Source organism: Neomonachus schauinslandi, chromosome 11, assembly GCF_002201575.2.
Source record: "Neomonachus schauinslandi chromosome 11, ASM220157v2, whole genome shotgun sequence".
NCBI lineage: Eukaryota > Metazoa > Chordata > Mammalia > Carnivora > Phocidae > Neomonachus > Neomonachus schauinslandi.
This window is the reverse complement of record NC_058413.1, coordinates 94,698,781-94,714,614: the sequence shown is the minus strand read 5'-3', so window position 1 is coordinate 94,714,614 and position 15,834 is coordinate 94,698,781. Positions and strand designations below refer to the sequence as shown.

The window sequence follows — 15,834 nt, the reverse complement described above, 5'->3', positions numbered from 1 at the left end:
TGAAGAACATGAGAGCAGCTTAGCTGGGCAATTCTGTCTCTCCTGTGATTGCGGTCAAGGTGTCAGTCAGTCATCCGAAAGCTTAGCTGGGGCCAGAGATGTGCTTCTGCGTTCACGCAGGTAGCTGGTAGCAGAGGGGCTTAGCTCCTCCAGGATTCAAATGTTAACTGAAATGTGCCCTTTCCTTGAACATGATTTGTAGATACACACTCCCGTAAAATGAGAGAAAAATGAAGGAAGAAAATGTTACGGGGTCCAGGAAGTAGTGGAAACACACCAGGGAAGTGGTGAAGGGCAGGCAGGTCTTGGACGATAGTTAGGTCACAGGCCGAGGGAGCAGCTGCCCCAGATTGGAACGCAAGGACTAGGGGATAAGAAAAAGGGAGATTTTAAGTGGTTGGTAGTATGATGTAGCAAATGAAGAAATCTGAGACTTGATAAAATGATAAGTGCTTTGACAGCAATAAAGTCGTTTAGAAATGCTAAGATAAACAAAGTTGTTCAAGAAAGTTAAGTCATGATTTAAATGTGAAACAAAATATGGCATTGGAGACTACCCAGGCTCCAGCTGTGGCCACCGTACAAGGAAGGAAGGAGGGAAAGAAGGAAGGAGGGAAAGGGGGACATGGGGAAGTAGAGGAAAGGAAGAAATGTAAAACAAAATAAAACTGGCATAATCTTGAAGTAACTGATGGAGTATATGACCTTGATGGAATGAACATTCTATTTCAAGTGACCCAGGAGTTGCATCATTGGACCAGCAGAAAAGGAAACATAATCCTAACATACCTCCTAACCTGGCAGGAATAATATGTGTATGTAATACATTATATGTTGTATTTTGTGTATGACAGTATGTAGATTGGCAAAGTGAGGTAAGCACTCTGGGTTTTCAGACTTTTAGAATCAACCAAATAGGCAAGGCAGAGAATATTTAGTTGTGGCCACAGATCATGGAAATGTAAAAAGTCCTCCTAATGACACAAGTAAAAATGTAGTTGAAAGAATGAAAGGTAGAAGGAAAGAAATACAATTAAAGGGAAGGATAGGGATACTAAATACCTAATTTGATATAGAAGAGAGTTAAGGTACTAACTCCTTGATGGAACAAGTATAGATATAATTCTTTTATTATTTATTTATTTTTTTATTCTTACGTTAATCCCCATACATTACATCATTAGTTTTAGATGAAGTGTTCCATGATTCATTGTTTGTGCATAACACCCAGTGCTCCATGCAGAATGTGCCCTCCTCAATACCCACCACCAGGCTAACCCATCCTCCCACCCCCCTCCCCTCTAGAACCCTGTTTGTTTTTCAGAGTCCATCGTCCCTCATGGTTCGTCTACCCCTCCGATTTCCCCCGCTTCATTCTTCCCCTCCCGCTACCTTCTTCTTCTTCTTTTTTTTTTTTCTTAACATATATTGCATTATTTGTTTCAGAGGTACAGATCTGAGATTCAACAGTCTTGCACAATTCACAGCGCTTACCAGAGCACATACCCTCCCCAGTGTCCATCACCCAGTCACCCCATCCTTCCCACCCCACCCCCCACTCCAGCAACCCTCAGTTTGTTTCCTGCAATTAAGAATTCCTCATATCAGTGAGATCACACGATACATGTCTTTCTCTGTTTGACTTATTTCACTCAACATAATACCCTCCAGTTCCATCCACGTCGTTGCAAATGGCAAGATCTCATTCCTTTTGATGGCTGCATAATATTCCATTGTATATATATATACCATGTCTTCTTTATCCATTCATCTGTCGATGGACATCTTGGCTCTTTCCACAGTTTGGCTATTGTGGACATTGCTGCTATAAACATCGGGGTGCACGTACCCCTTCAGATCCCTACTTTTGTATCTTTGGGGTAAATACCCAGTAGTGCAATTGCTGGATCATATGGTAGCTCTATTTTCAACTTTTTGAGGAACCTCCATACAGTTTTCCAGAGTGGCTGCACCAGCTTGCATTCCCACCAACAGTGTAGGAGGGTTCCCCTTTCTCCGCATCCCCGCCAACATCTGTCATTTCCTGACTTGTTAATTTTAGCCATTCTGACTGGTGTGAGGTGGTATCTCATCGAGGTTTTGATTTGGATTTCCCTGATGCCGAGCGATATTGAGCACTTTTTCATGTGTCTGTTGGCCATTTGGATGTCTTCTTTGGAAAAATGTCTGTTCATGTCTTCTGCCCATTTCTTGATTGGATTCTTTGTTCTTTGGGTGTTGAGTTTGATGAGTTCTTTATAGATTTTGGATACTAGCCCTTTATGTGATATGTCATTTGCAAATATCTTCTCCCATTCTGTTGGTTGTCTTTTGGTTTTGTTGACTGTTTCCTTTGCTTTGCAAAAGCTTTTTATCTTGATGAAGTCCCAATAGTTCATTTTTGCCCTTGCCTCCCTTGCCTTTGGCGATGTTTCTAGGAAGAAGTTGCTTCGGCTGAGGTCAAAGAGGTTGCTGCCTGTGTTCTCCTTTAGGATGTTGATGGACTCCTGTCTCACCTTGAGGTCTTTCAACCATTTGGAGTCTATTTTTGTGTGTGGTGTAAGGAAATGGTCCAGTTTCATTCTTCTGCATGTGGCTATCCAATTTTCCCAACACCATTTGTTGAAGAGACTGTCTTTGTTCCATTGGACATTCTTTCCTGCTTTGTCAAAGATGAGTTGACCATAGAGTTGAGGGTCCATTTCTGGGCTCTCTATTCTGTTCCATCGATCTATGTGTCTGTTTTTGTGCCAGTACCATGCTGTCTTAATGATGACAGCTTTGTAATAGAGCTGGAAGTCCGGAATTGTGATGCCGCCGGCTTTGCTTTTCTTTTTCAACATTCCTCTGGCTATGCGGGGTCTTTTCTGGTTCCATACAAATTTTAGGATTATTTGTTCCATTTCTTTGAAAAAAGTGGATGGTATTTTGATGGGGATTGCATTGAATGTGTAGATTGTTCTAGGTACCATTGACATCTTCACAATATTTGTTCTTCCAATCCATGAGCATGGAACGTTTTTCCATTTCTTTGTGTCTTCCTCAATTTCTTTCATGAGTATTTTATAGTTTTCTGAGTACAGATCCTTTGTCTCTTTGGTTACATTTATTCCTAGGTATCTTATGGTTTTGGGTGCAATTGTAAATGGGATCGACTCCTTAATTTCTCTTTCTTCTGTCTTGTTGTTGGTGTATAGGAATGCCACTGACTTCTGTGCATTGATTTTATATCCTGCCACTTTACTGAATTCCTGTATGAGTTCTAGCAGTTTTGGGGTGGAGTCTTTTGGGTTTTCCACATAAAGTATTATATCATCTGCAAAGAGTGAGAGTTTGACTTCTTCCTTGCCAATTTGGATGCCTTTGATTTCTTTTTGTTGTCTGATTGCTGTGGCTAGGACTTCCAATACTATGTTGAATAGCAGTGGTGATAGTGGACATCCCTGCCGCGTTCCTGACCTTAGGGGGAAAGCTCTCAGTTTTTCCCCATTGAGAATGATATTCGCTGTAGGTTTTTCATAGATGGCTTTTATGATATTGAGGTATGTACCCTCTGTCCCTATACTCTGAAGAGTTTTGATCAAGAAAGGATGCTGTACTTTGTCAAATGCTTTTTCTGCCTCTATTGAGAGGATCATATGATTCTTGTTCTTTCTTTTGTTAATGTATTGTATCACATTGATTGATTTGCGGATGTTGAACCAACCTTGCAGCCCAGGGATAAATCCCACTTGGTCATGGTGAATAATCCTTTTAATGTACTGTTGGATCCTATTGGCTAGTATTTTGGTGAGAATTTTTGCATCCATGTTCATCAGGGATATTGGTCTGTAATTCTCCTTTTTGATGGGGTCTTTGTCTGGTTTTGGGATCAAGGTAATGGTGGCCGGATAAAATGAGTTTGGAAGTTTTCCTTCCATTTCTATTTTTTGGAACAGTTTCAGAAGAATAGGTATTAATTCTTCTTGAAATGTTTGGTAGAATTCCCCTGGGAAGCCATCTGGTCCCGGGCTTTTGTTTTTTGGGAGATTTTTGATGACTGCTTCAATTTCCTTAGTGGTTATAGGTCTGTTCAGGTTTTCTATTTCATCCTGGTTCAGTTTTGGTAGTTGGTACATCTCTAGGAATGCATCCATTTCTTCCAGGTTATTTAATTTGCTGGCATAGAGTTGCTCATAATATGTTCTTATAATTGTTTGTATTTCTTTGGTGTTGGTTGTGATCTCTCCTCTTTCATTCATGATTTTGTTGATGTGGGTCATTTCTCTTCTCTTTTTGATAAGTCTGGCCAGGGGTTTATCAATCTTGTTAATTCTTTCAAAGAACCAGCTCCTAGTTTCGTTGATCTGTTCTACTGTTCTTTTAGTTTCTATTTCATTGATTTCTGCTCTGATCTTTATTATTTCTCTTCTCCTGCTGGGTTTAGGCTTTATTTGCTGTTCTTTCTTCAGCTCCTTTAGGTGTAGGGTTAGGTTGTATACTTGAGGCCTTTCTTGCTTCTTGAGAAAGGCTTGTATTGCTATAGACTTTCCTCTTAGGACTGCCTTTGCTGCATCCCAAAGATTTTGAATAGTTGTGTTTTCATTTTCATTGGTTTCCATGTATTTTTTTAATTCTTCTTTAATTTCCTGGTTGACCCATTTGTTCTTCAGTAGGATGCTCTTTAGCCTCCATGTATTTGAGTTCTTTCTGACTTTTGTCTTGTGATTGAGCTCTAGTTTCAAAGCATTGTGGTCTGAAAATAGGCAGGGAATGATTCCAATCTTTTGGTACCGGTTGAGACCTGATTTATGACCTAGGATGTGATCTATTCTGGAGAATGTTCCATGGGCACTAGAGAAGAATGTGTATTCCGTTGCTTTGGGGTGGAATGTTCTGAATATGTCTGTAAAGTCCATTTGGTTCAGTGTGTCATTTAAAGTCTTTATTTCCTTGTTGATCTTTTGCTTAGATGATCTGTCCATTTCAGTGAGGGGGGTGTTAAAGTCCCCCACTATTATTGTATTGTTGTCGATGTGTTTCTTTGCTTTTGTTATTAATTGGCTTATATAATTGGCTGCTCCCATGTTAGGGGCATAGATATTTACAATTGTTAGATCTTCTTGTTGGATAGATCCTTTAAGTATGATATAGTGTCCTTCCTCATCTCTTATTACAGTCTTTGGTTTAAAATCTAATTTGTCTGATATAAGGATTGCCACCCCAGCTTTCTTTTGGTGTCCATTAGCATGGTAAATGGTTTTCCACCCCCTCACTTTCAATCTGGGGCTGTCTTTGGGTCGAAAATGAGTCTCTTGCAGACAGCATATCGATGGGTCCTGTTTTTTAATCCAGTCTGATAGCCTGTGTCTTTTGATTGGGGCATTGAGCCCATTTACATTCAGGGTAACTATTGAAAGATAGGAATTTAGTGCCATTGTATTGCCTGTAAGGTGACTGTTACCGTATATTGTCTGTGTTCCTTTCTGGTCTATGTTGCTTTTAGGCTCTCTCTTTGCTTAGAGGACCCCTTTCAAGATTTCCTGTAGGGCTGGTTTTGTGTTTGCAAATTCCTTTAGTTTTTGTTTGTCCTGGAAGCTTTTTATCTCTCCTTCAATTTTCAATGACAGCCTAGCTGGATATAGTATTCTTGGCTGCATATTTTTCTCGTTTAGTGCTCTGAATATATCCTGCCAGTCCTTTCTGGCCTGCCAGGTCTCCGTGGATAGGTCTGTTGCCAATCTAATGTTTCTACCCTTGTAGGTTACATATCTCTTCTCCCGAGCTGCTTTCAGGATTTTCTCTTTGTCTATGAGACTCGTAAGTTTTACTATTAGATGTCGGGGTGTTGACCTATTTTTATTGATTTTGAGAGGGGTTCTTTGTGCTTCCTGGATTTTCATGCCTGTTTCCTTCCCCAAATTAGGGAAGTTCTCTGCTATAATTTGCTCCATTATACCTTCTGCCCCTCTCTCTCTTTCTTCTTCTTCTGGGATCCCAATTATTCTAATGTTGTTTCGTCTTATGGTATCGCTTATCTCTCGAATTCTGCCCTCGTGATCCAGTAGTTGTTTATCTCTCTTTTTCTCAGCTTCTTTATTTTCCATCATTTCATCTTCTATATTACTGATTCTCTCTTCTGCCTCATTTATTCTAGCAGTTAGCGCCCCCATTTTTGATTGCACCTCATTAATAGCCTTTTTGATTTCTACTTGGTTGGATTTTAGTTCTTTTACTTCTCCAGAAAGGGTTTCTCTAATAACTTCCATATTTTTTTCAAGCCCAGCTAGTATCTTTAAAGTGATGATTCTGAACTCTAGATCTGACATTGTACTAATGTCCGTATTGAGTAGGTCCCTGGCAGTCGGTACTACCTCTTGTTCTTTTTGTTGAGGTGATTTTTTCCATCTTGTCATTTTGTGCAGAGGAGAATAGATTAATGAGAGAACAAAATGCTAGCAGAGTAACAACGTCCCCAGAAAATATACTCTAAACAAATCAGAAAAAACCTGAAGCAGTGGGAAAAGAAAGGGAAAGAGAGAAAAAAGAAAAAGGAAAAAAAAGAAAAAGATAAAGATAAAAACAAAAACAAACAAAACAAAACAACAACAACAAAAAAACCAGAATGTGATCAAATATGATCAGTGCCACACACTAGATTTGGGGTGTATTTTGGTCTTTTAGAAGAAAGTGCCTCCCAAAATTTTAAAGAAAGAAAAACTTAAATATGTACAAAAATAAGGGTTGATCTGATGAAGGGATGGAATATGACTGTAAAGATGGAAATTATAAAAAATTTTATAAAAGGAATTGATAAGAAGTTGTTTGAAAAAAGAAAGAAGAGGATTTAAAAAAAGAAAAAAAAAAGGGAGAGGATGTGATCAGGCAGGGGAATAGAAAATACCATATACTAGAGATTTAGGGTATATTTTGATCTGTTAGAAGAAACTATCTCAAAATTTTAAAGAGAGAACAACTTATATATATAAGCCAAAAATACGGGTAACTACTATGAAGGGATAGAATATGACTCTAAAAATGAAAAATAAAAATGTTTTTTTTTTTTAAAAAGGGATTGATAAGATGTTGGTTGAAAAAGGGAAAAAGAAAAATTCAAAAAGAAAAAAAAAAGAAAAGAAAAAAGAAAAAAAGACAGTTAAAAAAAAATTAACTTTGAAAGACTACAGAATCATGGTAAAAAAGCCATGAATTCTATGTGCAGTAGTCCCCTAGAGCTGGAGTTCTGCCGTTCTCATTGATGGGTAAACTTGGTCTTGGCTGGCTGTTCTCGCTGATCTTCTGGGGAGGGGCCTGTTGCCGTGGTTTCCACATGTCTTTGCCGGAGGCAGAATTGCCCTGCCCTTGCCCCCTCCCAGCTAAGTAATCTGCTCGGGTTTGCTCTCCGGGGCTTTTGTTCCCTGCGAGCTTTCCGTACAGCTTTGGAGGCGGAGAGTGAAAATGGCGGCCTCCCAATCTCCGCCGCGGAGGAGCCGAGAACTCGGGGCCCCGCTTCTCAGTGAGCCCCCAGAGAAAAGCCGTCAGTCACTCCCGTCTCCCCGGTCTCCGGCCGCAGTCCGTGGTCACCCGGCCTGTGACCGCGCGTTTCTATCTCTGGCACCCGACCCCGGGTGGAGTCTCCAAACCCAGCAGATCCCTGCGGTGCACTCCCCTGCGGCTCCTCCCGGGGGAGGAAGGTGAGTCTCCCCGGATCTGCCGCTTGTTGGGTCCCTGCTGGAGGAGCAGGGGCCCGACTGTGCCGCGGATCACGGTTTATGGCAACCCCGAGCTGAGAGCCTGCGCCTGGGCTCCGCCTCTGCAGCCGGCTTCCCTGCTCCGATACCTGGGAGCTCTGCCACACTCAGGCACCCCCGGTCTTTCTGTGACCCCGAGGGTCCTGAGACCACACTGTCCCAGAGGGTTCCACCCCCCGCTTAGCCACCAGAGTGACGTCCCTCAGTGGAGCAGACTTAAAAGTTCTGATTTTGTGCTCCGCGGCTCTATCACTTGCCAGAAGCGGCCGCCGGAGGCCCCTCCCCCGCCGTCTCTCCTCCCGAATATCGCCTCGGATTCACTTCTCCGCACGTCCTACCTTCCAGAAAGTGGTCGCTTTTCTGATGAGAGAGTTGTTGCTCTTCTTTTCTTCGATCTCCTGTTGAGTTTGTAGGTGTTCAGAATGGTTTGATCCCTATCCAGCTGAATTCCTGAGACCAGACGAAATCCAGGTCTCCTACTCCTCCGCCATCTTGCTCCGCCAAGTATAGATATAATTCTATCATTTAAACTTAGGTAATAAGCATTAACCCAACTAGTAATAATATTATTGCACACTGGGAAGAAATGGGGGGAAAGTGAAGGTGGGAAGTATAAGTGGGCAGAATCCTCAGAGGAGGAAGAAATAGATATTACCTAAAGATAGTAAATCAAGAAAAAGAATTATGAGGTCATTATTTTGAATTAAACCACCATAATAAATAAAATTTGGGTGAAGAAGATTGACACGGGCATAGAAAAAGATGATGTAAGAGAATGTTTCTCCTCATCATATGCTCTTCTGAGTTGTTTCCATGTCTTATGTTGATGTTTAAAGATTTTATTTATTTATTTATTTATTTGAGAGAGAGTGCATGATCATAGGGGGAGGAATGGAGTGGGGGCAGAGGGAGGGAATCTCAAGCCGACTCCACGCCCAGTGTGGAGCTCCACGCGGGGCTCAATCTCACGACCCTGAGATCATGACCTGAGCCGAAACCAAGTCTGAGGCTTACCTGACTGAGCCACCCAGGCCCCTGTTACGTTGATTTTTTAAAAGTTGCTTAAAAATGATATTCCTGGGGTTTTTTGTTTTTTTTTTTTAGGGCATTTTAAAATTTTACATATTAGAATTTTGGTTCTAGCTAACATGCAATTGTTTAAGAATGTGGCCGTGGATAGGTTGAATTTCTCTTTGGGGACTGATTTTTTTTTTTTTTTTTGGAATTATTATCTTCATTAACACCATCTGAGTGTCCGAATTTTGTCTTTTCAGGATCAAAGCAAGTTGGAGAAACACCCGCATCTGGAGACTGCATGGATAGCACCCCTCGGACTCCCAATACTGTCTTTGATTTCCCACCTCCTCCCTTAGACCAAGTGCAGGAGGAGGAGTGGGAAGTGGAAAGGTAATTCAGTGATAACTTTGGGGGTAGGGGAGGTTAAGAGTAGCTTCAACTGTTTCATTGTATACCATTGCCATACTTTGTAGCATTTTTCCCACATGTGGTTTTTTTTGGGGGGAGGAAGTCCTAGAACTTACTGGTAGTAAATATTAGGTACTGAAATGTTTTTAGTTTATATTAAATCATTAGAATATCCAGAAGAATTATTTATTAGCTACTGTAATTTAATCCAGTTTTGAGTATCCCTGGCATAAATTTCTTTTTTTTTTTTCCTTTTTATTGAAGTATATTTGACATACAGTGTTGCTTTAGCTTCAGGTGTAGGACATAGTGATTGAACAAGTTTATACGTTATGTTGTGCTGTCCGCGGGTGTAGCTGTTGTCTGTCACCATACAACCCTGTTACAACACCATTGGCTGTATTCCCTATGCGGTGCCTTTCATCCGCTTGACTCACACATTCCATTAACTGGAAGCCTATACCTGCCACCGCCCTTCACCCATGTTGCCCATCCCCTCACCCCCTCCTCTCTGGCAACCACCAGTTTGTAGTTATGGGTTTGTTTCTGCTTTTCTTGTTTGTTCATTTGTTTTTTTAGATTCCACACATAAATCATATGACTTATTTCACTTAGCCTAATACCCTCTAGGTCTATCCATGTTGTCACAAATGGCAAGATGGCATATATTTTATGGCTGAGTAATATTCCATTGTGTAAATGTACCGCGTCTTTATTCATCTGTTGATGCACACTTAGGTTCCTCCCATATCTTGGCTATTATAAATCATGCTGTAATAAATGTAGGGGTGCATGTATCTTTTAAAATTAGTGTTTTTGTGTTCTTTGGGTAAATATCCAGTAGTGGGATCTACTAGATTGTATGGTATTTCTATTTTTAATTTTTTGAGGAACCCTCCATACTGTTTTCCACAGTGGCTACACCAATTTTCATTCCCACAACAGTGCATGAGGGTTCCTTTTTCTCCACATCCTGACCGACACTTGTTATTTCTTGTCTTTTTGATACTAGCCATTCTGACAGGGTGATATCTCATTGTGGTTTTGATTTGCATTTCCCTGATGGTTAGTGATGTTGGACATCTTTTCTTGTGTTTGTTGGCCGTCTCTATGTCTTCTTTGGAAAAATGTGTGTTCAGGTCCCTTGGTATAAATTTCTTGATTACCGTTTTGTTTTCGTGTTGACTCTTTGTTCTCCATTGTTTTAGGGTGACTGAACATGGGACACCAAAGCCCTTTCGAAAGTGAGTAATCCTAAAGTAGCTTTCAATAGAGGCATATTTTAAGAAATATATCTTTTTTCTCAAACATCCTTGTTTTAAAGGAAAAGAAAACCTGTACACAGATCTGTTAGATAGTTCAAAAGAAAATTCTTAATAAACACAGGTCATGCAAAAGGTATTTATAGAGGTATATATAACACATGTAAGTCATTTTGTAGGAGAGGGTGATGTTTCAGCCCTGTGCTAAGCACTACTTCAGAAATATGACTTATTTACCGTAATATAAAAATCTGTGCTATTTCCCATTGTCCATCTGATGTCCTCAAATAGAATTCATCTTTTTTTTTTCATCAGGTTTGACAGCATAGCTTTTGGAGAAAGTCAAAGTGAGGATGAACAGTTTGAAAATGACTTAGAGACAGATCCACCCAACTGGCAACAGCTCGTTAGTCGAGAAGTATTACTGGGACTAAAGCCTTCTGAGATCAAAAGACAGGAAGTAATTAATGGTGAGTTTAATTAGATTTTGTGGTTGTTCACATATAGTGAGTTTTTTTATAAATTTTTTTTTTTAAAGATTTTATTTATTTATTTGAGAGAGAGAATGAGATAGAGAGCATGAGAGGGGGGAGGGTCAGAGAGAGAAGCAGACTCCCCGCTGAGCAGGGAGCCCGATGGGGGACTCGATCCCGGGACTCCAGGATCATGACCTGAGCCGAAGGCAGTCGCTTAACCAACTGAGCCACCCAGGCGCCCCACATATAGTGAGTTTTATTAGACTAAAGCCTCTGAGCTTTAGAGTTTGCTTCAAAATTTCTGCTAGCCTTTTTGTTCTATACAAAGGGAAATTAAACTAGATAGATGATCCTTGAGCTTTCCAACTCAAAAAATGCAAATGATTCTACAATTCTTAATGATAACTTAAAAGGAAAAGGTGTTTAGCTTTCAGGATATTTAAGATTATAGATCTTGAACAGTCATTAAGACAACCTTGGTCCGTCACTTTACTTTCGTCCAAAGTTATTTTTATGCCTAGATTATAAATGAGGAAGCTCAGGCTCAGTGTGATTAGTTGAATTAATCAAGATCATACAGCTAGCTGATAAGTGATAGGGAGGAAACTGGGATCCGGGTGTGCAGTGTTCTTTATTTTACCCTAGCATATATGTGACAGAGATGTGGGTGACATGGGTGCTGTGCCCTCCACTGTCTTTAGGATGCAATTTAAATAAACACCCTTCCAGTGTCTGGTAACTTTGAGTTGTAGTGAAATAACAAGTCTGGCCTCAGAAATGAGGGTTTATAGGCCAATTAGATAACCAAAAGTACTGTTCTTTCTAAAGAGGGCTCAACTGAAAGTCTATATGCTGTTTGGGCTTACAGGTTTCCAATGTTGTAGCTGTGATTGGTGGGTAGTATTGTGAAAAGACAGAAGGATTTTGGAGTACATTGTTAAGTTTAATATACAGAATAGTTCGGGGGTTTTTTGGGTTTTGTCTTAAAGATTTTCTTTATGTATTTGAGAGAGAGAGAGCAGGAGTGGGGGGAGGGCCAGAGGGAGAGGGAGAAGCAGATTCTCCGCTGAGCAGGGAGCCCTGATTTGGGGCTCGATCCCAGCACCCTGGGCTCATGACCTGAGCTGAAGGCAGACGTTTAAATGACTGAGCCACCCAGGCGCCCCCAGAATAATTTTGAATGATATTTTTCATTTGCCAGCATTCATCTCTTAGAGCCAGTATGTAGGAGGGTCTCATGGAATCAAGAAAGTGACGTGAGAGATACTACATGCTTTCAAAACTATAAATAATTATTATAGAGCTCATTTGTTGCTTAATTCCAGCTAAAACCTGTGTTTGGTCTCATGGAATTATTCTAAATGAGGTAACATTTCATATTTCCTTTTTTTCTGCTTAGAATTATTCTACACTGAAAGAGCTCATGTTCGAACACTGAAGGTTCTTGATCAAGTATTCTATCAGCGAGTGTCCAGAGAAGGAATTCTGTCACCTTCAGAACTACGGAAAATTTTTTCAAACTTGGAAGATATTCTTCAGCTTCATAGTAAGAGAATCGACTCTGATCTTTGTCCCTAACATTTTTAGTAGATGAAAGATTGTGAGTATATAAAAGCACCATAACAATAAAATCTTCTAAGTGTATCCATGTTAGCATTCCTGAAATTATATAATTATACATGAGCACATCACGTAAAGAAGTGATCAGATCGTTGAATACCTCCCTCCCCAGACACTCACGCGCACCATCAGCCTTTTGTATACAGTGTTACCACAGGACTTAGGGCCTAAAGTTAATGTCTACGATGAAAAATATGAATACTGTATGGTGACTAACATAACATAATAAAAAAAATAAATAAGTAAAATATTTTAAAAAAGAAAAATATGAGTAATTAAAATTACCCTTGGAAATGTCTTATCAATTGCAGTGTGTATGTTTTTAAATATATCCCATATAATTGTATGTGTGTGTGTGTGTATATAGTCTATGTAATATTCAGTGTGTAATTTCATGATGGGGTAATTTTCAGGAATTAAATTCTTTTGTTGTTGCTTGAAATGCTTGAGTAAATATATAAAAAATTCTACCTTGCTGGCTTTCCTTGGTTATAGTCACCTCAGACTTTTGTAGACACAGTTCCTCTCTCTGTAAGTCACTGCTTCTCTGTGATCCTTAATTCTCAAGCTTTCTTTCGTCAAGGATGCCATCACCACCTGCCAACACCTGCCTCCCAAATTGATGCCTTTTATGTCTTTGTGGGTGATCTTAGGTTTCACCAGCATGCATTGACAAGTTCAGGTGGATTATATCCACTGCCTGTGAACATAAACATTTTGAGAGGAACAGTGGGCAGAATCACCTGTTCTATTTAAGTTTCTTTATGAGCATGGTTATGATGGGATCTTGAAATTAACTGCATAAGTGATGTACCTATACTCTATGTAATGTGCTATTTCCACATTGTTTTATGCTTTGGCACCTGTTTTTCAGATAGAGCGCGCAGATATCTGTATGCATAAGAATTGTGTTCAGATTTATATTTAAGGAGACTAGAGGCAGCTATACTACTGTGAAAATCCTTTTTTTTTGAAAATTTAGGTTCTCAGTACAACCAGTAATGCAGACTAAAATGAGTGTGTGCTTAATTATTTTCCGTTGTTTTTTCCCCCCTTAGTTGGATTGAATGAGCAAATGAAGGCTGTTCGAAAGAGGAATGAGACCTCAGTTATTGATCAGATTGGAGAAGATTTGCTGACCTGGGTAAGGAAATTGGCTATTTCATTTTAATGTTTTTATAGACACTTAAAGATCAGATTCACGGTTGAGTAACTAATCTTTCCAAATATGCAAACTTATCCATTTTGCAAAGCTACTGTAAAGATGAAAGGGGTCCAAGTATGTATTCTCTTGGTTAGTATCTTTTTTTGTTAATATTTTTCAATAAGTGCTCATTCGAACTAAGTGCTCTTTTTTCATCAAATTAAAGATACTAGTTCTCTGTGTTTGAACAAATAGAGAATCAAATGAATCTTGATGAAAATAATGTAACTAACATAGAATTTTCATCTTCTGTTGTCCAAATCTCAGAATTGGACTGTAAAACATTAAACAGTTGTAGATCCAGAACTACCATCACAAAAGTAAAAAGTGACCATTACTTGATCTTATTTACAGTACAAGGAAAGAGTTCAGAGACTATCATAGCTGTTTGTCACATTCTGTTTTTCTGTCTGACTCTCTGTGAGAATACCCCACAGTATGTATGCTGTTCGAGGTGCTGGGGAGACGGTGGCAATCACGACGGACATGGCTCCTGCCTGGGTGGCGCTTATAACTAGTGGGAAAACAGTCATTAGTCCTTTCAAGTGTGACAAGAGTTACAAAAAAGGGGGAGAGTACAGGTTGTTATGGGAAGATATAGCAGGGAGACCCACACTAGGATGTATAGAAAATTTTCCTAGGGGAAAATGGGTTTGATCCAAACTTTTAAAGAAAGTACTGTAGTTAAGGCTGTGAGTAATAGTGAAGCGTATGACACAGTTCTCCAAATATTAACACAGGTTGAACAGGAACTGTTTAGATATGCTCACAGAAACTTACTTCATTATGCAGATTACTTGAGGAAATGCCATGGGATTTTGGTAACTGTACAATGATAACTTTTTAAAAGATTGAATACTAGAAAGTTGACTAAAACAATGTTCATCTTACTCCTTTTGTTGATGTTGAGATCATGGCTAAGAATCTACTAATCCCGTAGGAGATCTTTCAGCTACTTGACTCATTGAAAAGATCAGGGAATCACGGTCCACTCTCACCTTGCATTTACTCAGCTTTCCAAAGCATCTTCTCGAGGCCCGCTCAGGCATTATTGTTATTAAGGAGATTTAACTTCCTTGAAAAACCCAGCTTACTCTACAGCTACTCGGTGATAGTGTGGCTCATTTTGTTTCTTGATCTCAGTGTAGCAGTGAAAGTTGTAACTGAGTTCTCTTGGCTTGGCAGCACACTACTCAACTTGAAACAATTTTTTTTTTAAGATTTATCTATCCATCCTTCATAGAGAGAGAGAGCAACGGTGTGGTGAGTGGCAGAGGGGGAGAGGGAGAATCTTGAGCAGACTCCGTGCTGAGCATGGAGCCTGACTTGGGGCTTGATCCCAGGACCCTGAGAGCATGACCTGACCCGAAACCAAGAGTTGGATACTCAACCAACTGAGCCACCCGGGTGTCCCTGAAACAGAAAATTTGTAGTATGACACAGTAAAGCATCAATTAGAATCCCACAGAGTTTCTTCCTGGAGCAGTTAGTAACTTTTGTGAAGCTGTCAGATTCTAAGACAATCAAGTATCAATCTCAGTCTTTAAGCCTTTTGTGTCTTCTATTCCCCTAGTGTTAACCTTTCTGTTTAATTTAGAAGTGGTCTAGACTGGAAAGGTAGTAAATTGTGGGAGGCTGTGAGCAGGAAAACATTGGAATGTGATCAGAAAAGTCTGGTTGTGTCAGCGTCTGACCTTTTCAATGGAGAAACATTGATAGTCCACAGAGATATATAGGTCTCCGTTTCTTGTCACTTGAGAGCACTTAGCGGAATATTGAAAGGATCATGGTTGTCTCTCATTTTGCCTGGCCTTCGATAAGCTCAGTCTGCCATTCTTTGTTGTGTTCTTTGCATTCTTGGCACAGTTCAGTGGACCAGGGGAGGACAAGTTGAAGCATGCCGCTGCTACCTTTTGCAGTAACCAACCCTTTGCCCTGGAAATGATCAAGTCTCGTCAGAAAAAGGATTCTCGATTCCAGACCTTTGTGCAAGTGAGTTGAGTGAGTCATGTAAGAAAATAAATAGTGCAAATTTTTTATTGAATAGAGAATAAACTGGGGGAAATCTAAGACTAAGATTCTTACAAGGATTATATTAACCCATTTTAAAGCCATAT

The 15,834-nt window shown here is 39.9% G+C and overlaps 1 protein-coding gene across 7 annotated transcripts in view; it reads left to right on the top strand.

Annotated features, from left to right (window-relative positions):
* Nucleotides 1–15,834, top strand: part of ARHGEF12 (Rho guanine nucleotide exchange factor 12) — a 155,024-nt gene that overhangs the window by 118,030 nt on the left and 21,160 nt on the right. For all 7 annotated transcript variants that reach the window (XM_021696456.2, XM_021696453.2, XM_021696455.2 and 4 more), the window contains 6 exons: nucleotides 9,005–9,137; nucleotides 10,364–10,399; nucleotides 10,733–10,887; nucleotides 12,293–12,439; nucleotides 13,572–13,657; nucleotides 15,584–15,709. In XM_021696456.2, coding sequence (XP_021552131.1) covers nucleotides 9,005–9,137; nucleotides 10,364–10,399; nucleotides 10,733–10,887; nucleotides 12,293–12,439; nucleotides 13,572–13,657; nucleotides 15,584–15,709 — 683 coding nt within the window. The remainder of the gene's footprint in view (nucleotides 1–9,004; nucleotides 9,138–10,363; nucleotides 10,400–10,732; nucleotides 10,888–12,292; nucleotides 12,440–13,571; nucleotides 13,658–15,583; nucleotides 15,710–15,834) is intronic.